The sequence below is a fragment of the Onychostoma macrolepis genome, chromosome 23 (genome assembly GCF_012432095.1).
Source record: "Onychostoma macrolepis isolate SWU-2019 chromosome 23, ASM1243209v1, whole genome shotgun sequence".
NCBI classification, from domain to species: domain Eukaryota; kingdom Metazoa; phylum Chordata; class Actinopteri; order Cypriniformes; family Cyprinidae; genus Onychostoma; species Onychostoma macrolepis.
In genome coordinates this window covers 8,910,239-8,920,645 of record NC_081177.1, presented here as the reverse complement: position 1 = coordinate 8,920,645, position 10,407 = coordinate 8,910,239, and the positions used below count along the sequence as shown (strand labels likewise).

At 36.0% G+C, this 10,407-nt stretch overlaps 1 protein-coding gene across 2 annotated transcripts; it reads right to left on the bottom strand.

Annotated features, from left to right (window-relative positions):
• Positions 1-518: 518 nt before the first annotated feature.
• fbxo25 (F-box protein 25) lies at positions 519-9,870 on the bottom strand. 2 transcript variants are annotated; one of them, XM_058763388.1, is made up of 11 exons: positions 9,733-9,870; positions 9,182-9,329; positions 8,353-8,453; positions 7,759-7,808; positions 7,500-7,592; positions 7,287-7,380; positions 6,998-7,182; positions 6,358-6,540; positions 5,919-6,062; positions 3,503-3,529; positions 519-1,487 (listed from the first exon to the last, which is right to left on the bottom strand). In XM_058763388.1, the coding sequence occupies exons 2-11, from the start codon at positions 9,307-9,309 to the stop codon at positions 1,398-1,400; spliced, it is 1,095 nt and encodes a 364-aa protein (XP_058619371.1). In that variant the 5' UTR covers positions 9,310-9,329; positions 9,733-9,870; the 3' UTR covers positions 519-1,397. The 2 variants fall into 2 exon arrangements, with proteins under 2 accessions (XP_058619371.1, XP_058619372.1); XM_058763389.1 differs by lacking the exon at positions 3,503-3,529.
• Positions 9,871-10,407: the final 537 nt, after the last annotated feature.

Here is a 10,407-nt window from a genome sequence, read left to right as displayed (position 1 = left end):
AATCCACATATTTTATTTAGAGCCGTTTTGGACGGTTTTCATAGTTAAATCAAGCACGCTGTTCATATTTCTCTCCTGATTCAGACAAGATGAATTTTTCACTTAAAGCAATATTATGGATAAACAACTCATATTTTAGCTGGAAGTAACATTTTAAAGTTAAAGCACCTTAACGATGGATTTGTATTTTACATACACAACTTTTCACAAGACGTTAATTGATAGACGTTCATTGAGTTCTGACAGCATGACAGCATGATTGTGATGTTTTTATCATTTGTTTGGACTCATTCTGACAGCACCCATTCACTGTAGAGGATACATTAGTGAGCAAGTGATATAATGCTTAATTTCTCCAAATCTGTTCTGACGAAGAAACAAACTCACCAACATCTTGGATGGCCTGTGGGTTTGTAAATGTTCAGCAAATTTCCATTCTTGGTGAATTATTACTATGCCTTGGTCTCTCTCAGCCTTTTTCCTGCTCACCAAAAAAAAAAAAAAAAAAAAATCGCAAGTCCTAGGCTATTTCACAAAAGTTTTAATTATTTTAGGTAACCATGTTTCTTGCAGATGCTTGATAGTACCAAATACATCCTACACTTAACCCATTTCAATGACATTTATATTACTGGAGTAGTAAAGGAATATTACAAAGTTCAGAGAAAGGATATAAAATACATTTGTTCATAAATAGCAAAGCTTACATTAGATTTTCCATCTGCCCTCACGACAGATTTGACAAAAGTGTATCGTAAAAAGTTGTTTTGTGCAGCAAATGTACACTTTAGTGTTAACGCATCAAATATATACGCACAGCATGACAAAACAACACGAGAACCCACGTAAACATTAACCTACGACTACTTCTGACGTGCATTTCATTGGTATAGAAAGGAAAATACATACGCAAAAAGACAAGATAACCTCTGCTTAGGATCTCCCACACTTTTCGCTTCAGTTTGTCTTTCCCAAAAGCAAGTTTGTTCTTTTTTTCCTTTTTTCACAAACAATCCTTCACATATCTCGCCTATTTTTGCTGTTCATCTCCCATCTTTCTGTGCTTAAAGAGCAAATGAATTCTCTGAGAACGCAACGAGAAAAAAAAAAAAAAAAGGACAATACAAAAGAAACACTAATATTATGACATCTTTCCATAAGCCCTTAAAGTTTGGGTGAGGCAACAGAAAATTCAATCATTAGTTACGTTTTCGGGAAGTTTGAATGTTTTAATCACAGAACGACCGTCTGGGAAACGTAAAAGAGGAGAGGAAAGGACGTGGTTTGGAGCACAGAGTTGAAAAGTCGAAAATATTTGATCAGTTTCAGAGTCTTGGTTAGAGGTGTTTGTTTGCAAAGGAGATCAAAAGGTGAGAGGTCCAAGAACATTCTGAATTTCAGAACTTGAAGAGGTCTATGAAGTGCTGAGGAGAGACGGGGGTGAGGCAGCTGTCTGGGTCGTTCGCTGTGCAAGGATGTCCCGAGTCCTGAGATGGAAAGAGAGAGCGGTCAAAATCAATTTGAAACATTTTCTCATGAAAATGCGTGTGCTTTTTGTCCGTGAAAAAGTCACTGCCACATTGGTTGGTTGCTAGGGTCCCTTCTTCCCTCTTAAAAATAGACCGTTCCAAAAGGGGGGGTTTTACAGTGATGACTTGGAAGAACCATTTTGGGTTCCCCAAAGAGCCTTTCAAATGAACAGTTCTTAAAATAACTTTTTTTCTTAGCGTGAAAAACATTTTAATAATCTAGAAGATGAGTTACCAGTACTTGGTAAATTACTTAGAAATAATTGTAGCCCGTTACTGATTTGTACTTAGTAAAATTCTAGTTCGTAATGTAATCTATTAGATTACACATTTTAAATCATGTATTTGGACTACTTTTAGATTACTTTTGACTTGATTTGTTTATCATATTATTTTAAGTGTAACCTAATCCAGATTAGGGATGCAACGATACCATTTGTTCAAAACCGATCCGATCCGATCCCAAAAATTGTGAGTATCTGCCGATACCAATCCAATCCGATACCAGCGCAGTTTTTTTTTTTATTCGAAGTAGAACTTCTACACTTCTCTGTGTTGACCTGATCATCACTCTTTTGTGTTAAACACAATCTACTACATATAGATAACTTCATTTTAATGAAAAAAAATATATAATCATAATCTATGACATAAATACTATTATAAACTAGGTTAGTGGATAATTCAGCAGCAAAAGATACTCTAGAAAAATCATGGGTGCACAATTTTATAAAACCTAGTGAAACATTTTTAATTACAAATAAAAGTGAATAAGTGTACGACTAAGTCTGGTAAAATGGTACACATTGCTTCTTTGTATTATTGTAAAATACATTCATGAAAAAACAAACAAATGCATTTATATATAAATATATACTATACAATTAAAAGACATTTCTTTTAAATCTATAGCACAGTAATGAAGGCATCTATATGATAGATAGGACAGAACAAGAAAGACTATTAATAATCTTTCATTGCGCAAAACTATTATAAAACGAAAGGCGCCAATACAGAGCGGCACAAAGTGCTTATGCGCATCCTGAGTGCAGAATGATGCGCTTAAAGCAACACGGAGTCACAGCGCGCAGGCTGCGCAGCCCTCCGAGTCCGCATAGAAAAGTTCAAAGTACAAAGGGAAAAGATATTGATGCGTAGTGTATTAAATCTGTGCGTTAGTTTTAACAGTTTTAAACCTCAGTTACTGTGCGCTCTTGAAGAGAGTTTGACTGTAGTAACCGAACGTGACACGCAGTTTGACGCTGAATGGAGGATGACAGACAGACGCAGCGGAGAGAAGCGTTTACCTGAATTTAACGATTTAAATATTCATCTGCACCTCAGATTAAACGATGGAACAGCTTCAGAACACTTGAAATATATTGCACGAAAACTTTATGGTGCTTTATAATGTTTTTGTGCCTTTCGTGGGGCTCAACAATAACACAGAATAGTATACGCACAATATCGGATTTGGATCGGTCTCTTCTGACCGATACCCGATCCGCAGAAAATGACCGTATCGGAGCCGATACCGATCCTAAATATCGGATCGATGCATCCCTAATCCAGATTACATATAACCAGTTACTATCTAGCGCTGTAATACGTTAGAGGTTTGTTCAAATTCCTAATTAGTATTAGCAAAAATAATAATCATTGTATGTATGTTCGTGCGGTTCAAGCATTAGTGTATAACTTTGTGGAACATACTAACGACATAAAAAAAGCAAATGGGGAAATGACATTTAGATATATATATCCACTCAAATATTAAAATGAATACAAAAAAAAACAGATAAAGTCCAGCTGATTTGAATGGACTGAGGTGAAAGACAGAATGATGGACAGAAACAGAATAAAGTTGACAGAGGTGATGAGAGAAAAAAAAATGATTGATGAAGCAAAATAAATTTTATTTACAGACACTTATTTCAAAACGCTGGCACACTCATATAAGATTTAGCATGTACCTTAAAAATCAAAGCCAGGTGTCTGTCCTTTAGGAGATAAGGGACCAGGAGGAGAACAGGAAAAAAATTAAAAGGTCAAAGGGTACAGCAAGAGGGCTGATATTACAGAGGGTAAAATTAATAGATATAAACCGAAAGTGTTGAAATTAAACTTTTTCAAAGTGAAAATAAGTATGTCATTTTTCAACTTCTGTCATTTCTGTGAATTAATTTTCATTTTTAGATGAGCTATTCTTTTAAATACGCTACTGTTTAAACATTTGGGGCAAGAAAGAATATTTTCTTCAATAAATTATTACTTTTTCATCAAAAATGCATTCAATTGATCAAAAATGACATTTACAATGCTACAAAAGATTTATATTTCAAATAAATACTTTTCATATGAACTTTGTATTCATCAAAGAATCCTGAAAACAAAAATATTATGCAGCATTGCAATTGTTATTTCAAACATTGCACAATACTACTTCTCTTTTTTGGTGCCCAGAGCTTATAGAGACTGAGGCCTTAAAGGAATAGTCCACCAAAAAAGAGCCTTTATAAAAACATTTAACAAATCTTACTGACCCCAAATGTTTTAACGGTAGAGTATATACAGGTGCTGGTCATATAATTAGAATATCATCAAAAAGTTGATTTATTTCACTAATTCCATTCAAAAAGTGAAACTTGTAAATTATATTCATTCAAACAGACTGATATATTTCAAATGTTTATTTCTTTTAATTTTGATGATTAGAGCTTACAGCTCATGAAAGTCAAAAATCAGTATCTCAAATACTCAAATATTAGAATATTTACATTTGAGTTTGAATAAATGACCATCCCTACAGTATAAATTCTGGGTATCTCTTGTTCTTTGAAACCACAATAATGGGGAAGACTGCTGACTTGGCAATGATCCAAAAAACGAACATTGACACCCTCCACAAAGACGGTAAGTCACAGAAGGTCATTACTGAAAGGTGTGGCTGTTTACAGAGTGCTGTATCAAAGCATATTAAATGCAAAGTTGACTGGAAGGAAGAATTTAGGTAGGAAAAGGTGCACAAGCAACAGGGATGACAGCAAGCTTGAGAATACAGTCAAGCAAAGCTGATTCAAACACTTGGGAGAGCTTCACAAGGAGAGAACTGAAGCTGGAGTCAGTGCATCAAGAGTCACCACGCTCAGACGTCTTCAGGAAAAGGGCTACCAAGCCACTTCTGAACCAGAGACAACGTCAGAAGCATCTTACCTGGGCTGTGGAGAAAAAGAACTGGACTGTTGCTCAGTGGTCCAAAGTCCTCTTTTCAGATGAAAGTAAATTTTACATTTCATTTGGAAATCAAGGTCCCAGAGTCTGAAGGAAGAGTGGAGAGGCACAGAATCCATGTTGCTTGAAGTCCAGTGTGAAGTTTCCACAGTCTGTGATGATTTGGGCTGCCATGTCATCTGCTGGTGTTGGTCCACTGTGTTTTCTGATGTCCACAGTCAACGCAGCCATCTACCAGGAAATTTTAGAGCACTTCATGCTTCCTTCTGTTGACAAGCTTTATGGAGATGCTGATTTCATTTTCCAGCAGGACTTGGCACCTGCCAACACTGTCAAAGGTATCAAAAGCTGGTTCAATGACCATAGTGTTACTGTGCTTGATTGGCCAGCAAACTCGCCTGACCTGAACCCCATAGAGAATCTGTGGGGTATTGTCAAGAGGAAGATGAGAGACACCAGACCCAACAATGCAGATGAGCTGAAGGCCACTATCAGAGCAACCTGGGCTCTCATAACACCTGAGCAGTGCCACAGACTGATCGACTCCATGCCACGCCGCATTGCTGCAGTAATTCAGGCAAAAGGAGCCCCAACTAAGTATTGAGTGCTGTACATGCTCATACTTTTCATTTTCATACTTTTCAGTTGGCCAAGATTTCTAAAAATCCTTTCTTTGTATTGGTCTTAAGTAATATTCTAATATTTTGAGATACCGATTTTTGACTTTCATGAGCTGTAAGCTCTAATCATCAAAATTAAAAGAAATAAACATTTGAAATATATCAGTCTGTGTACAATGAATGAATATAATATACAAGTTTCACTTTTTGAATGGAATTAGTGAAATAAATCAACTTTTTGATGATATTCTAATTATATGACCAGCACCTGTACTACAGAGTTAATGTTGGTCCCCTATATGTTAATAATTGTGGCTATAAGGTTTTCTGCCAACAAACTGCAATTATAGAAGATATTTGCACACACAAAAAAGCATGCAAGGGTACTGTAGGAGCAATCAAGTGTGCACATTCTGTACAAGGCTTCAATAAGGGAAAAGTTTTAGAAGAGCACTTAAATCTAAATAGTAACAAGGAGGGAGGTCTTGCTGTTTATTCACAGTCCAGAATGTTTGGCATTTAAATAAAGATTTCTTACTTTCCAGAAGAGGATGCTACAGTGCTTGCAGAACTGCAGAGTGTCTCCATACTGTTCTTTCTGAGGGTAGTATTTCTGAAGTGTGAAAAACATCAGCTTCCAGTCCACATGGCCCTTCTCTGACAGAATCAAATGCCTGCAGAACTGAACACACAAACAGTGAGCTCTGTGAGGAAAATGCCTGACTGCCATCTTGTGGTCAATTAGGCCACTGACCCAACTTTCAGCTATTTTTAATCTCCAAAGAGATTAAATGATTATTATCAAGTGCTTAAACAGACAATTATATCCGGGCAATTCTTCAATTTGAAGCATGACTAAATTAAATATTGATATAGTATACGTGGATTTGCGTGTGATGGTAATGACAGTATCGCTAACTGATGAATCATCCAATTAGGACTGTTTATGAGTGATTTAATAAAGTCTTATTCCTCACCTGTTTCTCAGCAAAATGAAACTGGCACAGATTCTTCCACAGTCGCCGGTCCTCACTGAGCATTTGCAGTGTTGGTGTGGCTTGTCCCAGACTGATGATGTCACAGGCATCACTAAACTTATACAGGATGTTGTTTTGCATGTGCAAAGGGAGGTCGCTCAGTGTCATGCCATTTGAAACTTGCTGCAACAAGACATATTTAGCATTATATATCAGATTTTACCATTGGTTATTATATTTCTGCTTTTTAATAATATTTAGTAATTTGGCCTTAAATAAATGTGATATTTATTTGTATTAATTATTTAGTAATGTTTAATTATTTATTAGTTTATTGAATTTTAATTCATTTGAGGTTATTATTTAATATTAATTATATAATAACATTTCAATTTTATATAATAAATGTATACTGTAACAAAAATTTTTAAATGATATAGAATAATAATATAATCATATTATTTATTAATCATCCCGCTACTCATAACTAGATGTGTGTTGACTGTGAAACTGATCTGTGCATTTATACAAATTAATTGATTTCTTTTTCTTTTTTGGTGCTCATTCAGAACTCATTCAGAAAACCCACTGACCCACTTTTGCCCATGCCTAACCCTTAAGAAAATTATGAAAAGACTACCTTTGGAATTTGTAAATTGTTGAGCTGCTGCTGCCAGTTTAAGATGGTTTCTAAACGGCAGACCCAAATGTTGATGTTGCCGATCAGCACAGACTTCCCAACTTCTCGGATGAGGATGCAGAGTGTGGAGCTTAGATCATTCAACAACGTCTTGACCAGTCGTGGGTTCTGATGGTCATCCAGAACTGCGCAATTAAAAAAAAACATACAAATATACATTTATATTTGTATATGCACATATATCAGGACATTATGTCTTCTGCATTTTCTATACAACTGGTCTTCTCACCTTTTCTCACAATCTTCTCCAGGACATTGAAATAGTTTTTCTGAGCAGCTCCACTCAAAGACGTCAGCTGGGATTTGGCAATCAACTGCAGAAGCTAAGAGAAGTAAACAGAGTGGACAAAGTGAGAGAGGATACAGAAGGGAAGCAGAGTAAGTAAATCAAATGGAGAGAGGCATTCTTGCAATTGTTCAGCGAAGGTCGGAGCTTTCTTACTCTGACCACATAGTTGAATCGCCTCACATCCTGAATGGCGCTGGAAAAGTCTAGACGATTGAAGGCCTCCCCAAGCGTACAGTACCCATGCCTCTGCAACAACAAACACACGGTTCGCATTTGACAAAGGTTAGAAAAGACTACCCATGGGAGAACTGTGATATGTAAACAATGACATTAAACGTTCTATGACTCATGTTGTTTGTTTGCTACTATTTGAGTCTTGTACATGTTGATGCTATGACATTATTCATCTCACCTCTCGCGTACTCTCCTTCTGAACGTAGATCCACCTCTCCTGGAACAAAACTGAGAAAAACAATACAACATATTTAATCTATATACTATAACGTTCAAGGTATGTGAAAATTCTAAATGAAAATTCTCTCACTTACTCGCACCTATGTTGTTCCAAAAGTGTATGGCATTCTTTTTTCTGTGGAACGTAAAAGAAGTTATTTTGAAAAATGTTGGTAACCAAACAGTTTCAAATCAATGGGAACTGAAGCTGTGTGGTTACCAAATTTCCTTCAAAATATGTTCTTTTGTGTTCCACAGAAGAAAGAAATGCTGATGTCTAGAACAACTTGAGGGTGAGTAAACTATGACAGCATTTCCAACTGCTTAGGATTATATCCGCATTTATCTGTGATTGGCTAAGATGTTAAAAAGGTGTAAATTAGTAGTCATTGCACAGCTCTCTAGAAACCTTGATTCTGATTGGACACTTGTAGCATTCTGTGGTCATATATTTTTGTATAATGAACACTAAACTGAATAATGGCCCACTGTCTAAAGAAACTATTGTTGTGATAAATAAGTGTGATGTAATAAAATATTATATAATTTTTACACTGTGACTTAGTGTTGTTGTTGAAGAAGTCTTTTTTTCTCTTCTTGGCAGCTACTTCACAGACATCTCCCACGTAGACATTCTCCTTGTCATTGTCCAATCTGTAAAGTTAATAAGGTAAAGTGTATTATGATGACTATAACAAAATACGCTTTAGACATTACATTTCTCTTTAAGCCATATTATTCAGAGTGACCTACAAAAAGCATATGATTGTGCAATAAACAGATTGGAAGCATGCAATTTAGACTGTTATCTGTTTGTTTACACAAACTTGCAAGTTCTTTTTAATTATTAATCCAAGTATTGCTAAATGAGTTCTGAAGATCTGAAGATGTTTTAGCTTACACAGGTGAGTGTTCGCTCTATTGTCTAGTGAAATTTAACACAGAGATCACATGTGATGCTGAGGTACACTAAAACTATGCAAACACCTACTTGCGTCTTCACACATCCAGACGGTTTCAAATGTTCACGTTTCCTCGTAGTCTGTCTGACCGACCTCAGGTCTGTTTCCATGACAGCATGGTCAGACTAAGGTGTTTTTAGCTCAGGCAGTGTATCATCGTCTGAATACATTCAAAACCAGTTCACAGCTGTCTATTTTACACTACTCCAGACGATAACCACAGACGGTGAAAATAACACACACCAGTTCTAAACACGGATACCTGACTTCCCACATGCCACATACACACTTCCTTTTTAGTCTCTTCCTCAATGCTTTTCTGAGGTGGTTAAAGATCGGAGGTGGTAACTAAAAGGTTGCAGGTTTGATCCCCAAAAACTATCACCACATTACACTGACATAATTCAAAGCATTTCTTACTCTTCCAAGGAAAGTTCATTGATGTTGTCTCCCAGTTTGTGGCTGAAATATTCAAAGCGTTTCCAGCCGTCTTCAGTTTTGATCCAGCTCCAGCCTGGTGATCTCCAATCTTGGCCCAAGAACGGCATCTTCCACCTGCTCCAGAGATCTGAATACAAGAGACTCTTATCTCAAACCATTATAACTCAACAAAGGCTTATCACATATCACGTAATGAAACAATAATATCCTGATCTGATCAGACAACACACAATAACAGTCGTTCAAGGCTTAAGAGCCTTGTTTCACAATCTTGATGTAAAACATTATCTTTGTAAAAACAAAAATGACGCATTTTGATGTTAATTTGAAAATTGTAGATGAGCTCTTGCTCTTTGAACAACTAACGTTACTGCCAATAATTTTGCTCAAATGCAAACCCTGCCAAGAACCTTATCTTTTTAAACGTTGACAAAGCACTAAAGACAGCTCAAATCTCTAACTCTATCGTTGTTTTACTCGCAAAACCGTGTATTTGTATTCATAATAAACGTATATTTAACTTTACTTACAGCGAATCCTTTGTTATGATGATAATTTTCTGCTTTTCTTTGAATATTGACGGAAGTAAACATTCAGAAAGGCTGAATGTAAGGCACGCCTCCCGTCGTTTGTGATTGGCCGCCGTGTTTGTAATTATTTTGTTGCTACCCGGAATTCCCAAGCTGATTGGTTCTCGGCCCTGTCGATCACTGACCGATTTATTCCGAGCTCTCCGCCGCTGCAGTTTCCTACACGTGACACAGACGCCGCACATGTTGTCATGTTTTGATTTTGTGTTGGGGGAAGGGAAATGAACGATGGAATAAACTGAAGTAAGCATTTCACTGCTTGGTTTTGGATAGAAAGAATAAATAGGTTTATTTGTAATCCCCTCAGCCAGCTGTGAGTACAAACCTTTGTGAGATAAAAAACAAATTATAAAAAAACAAACAAACAAACAAACAAAACAAGACAATGAACAGCAGCTAGAAAATGTAAAGATGTACATTCTTAATCTTAATCATATCTAATGTATTCTTGTATTTTATAGTATTTATACAATTGTATCGTATTACATTTTAATACGTATTACGTAATATTGTATTTTTAATATTAGCTTATATTTATATTTGAGTTTTTAGTTTATTTTATTTACTATTTTGTGTGCATTGACGAAGTACATAAGATGAAGCCTTACTTAAAAA

Coding starts and splice junctions, on each gene's coding strand:
- fbxo25 (XM_058763388.1), bottom strand. CDS start 9,309: ATGCCGTTCTTGGGCCAAGATTGGAGATCACCAGGCTGGAGCTGGATC. Junction 7,809..8,352: donor CAACAACACTAAGTCACAGT/GTAAAAATTATA, acceptor TGTTTTTCTCAG/TTTTGTTCCAGGAGAGGTGG. Junction 3,530..5,918: donor GTAGCATCCTCTTCTGGAAA/GTAAGAAATCTT, acceptor TATCTCCTAAAG/GACAGACACCTGGCTTTGAT.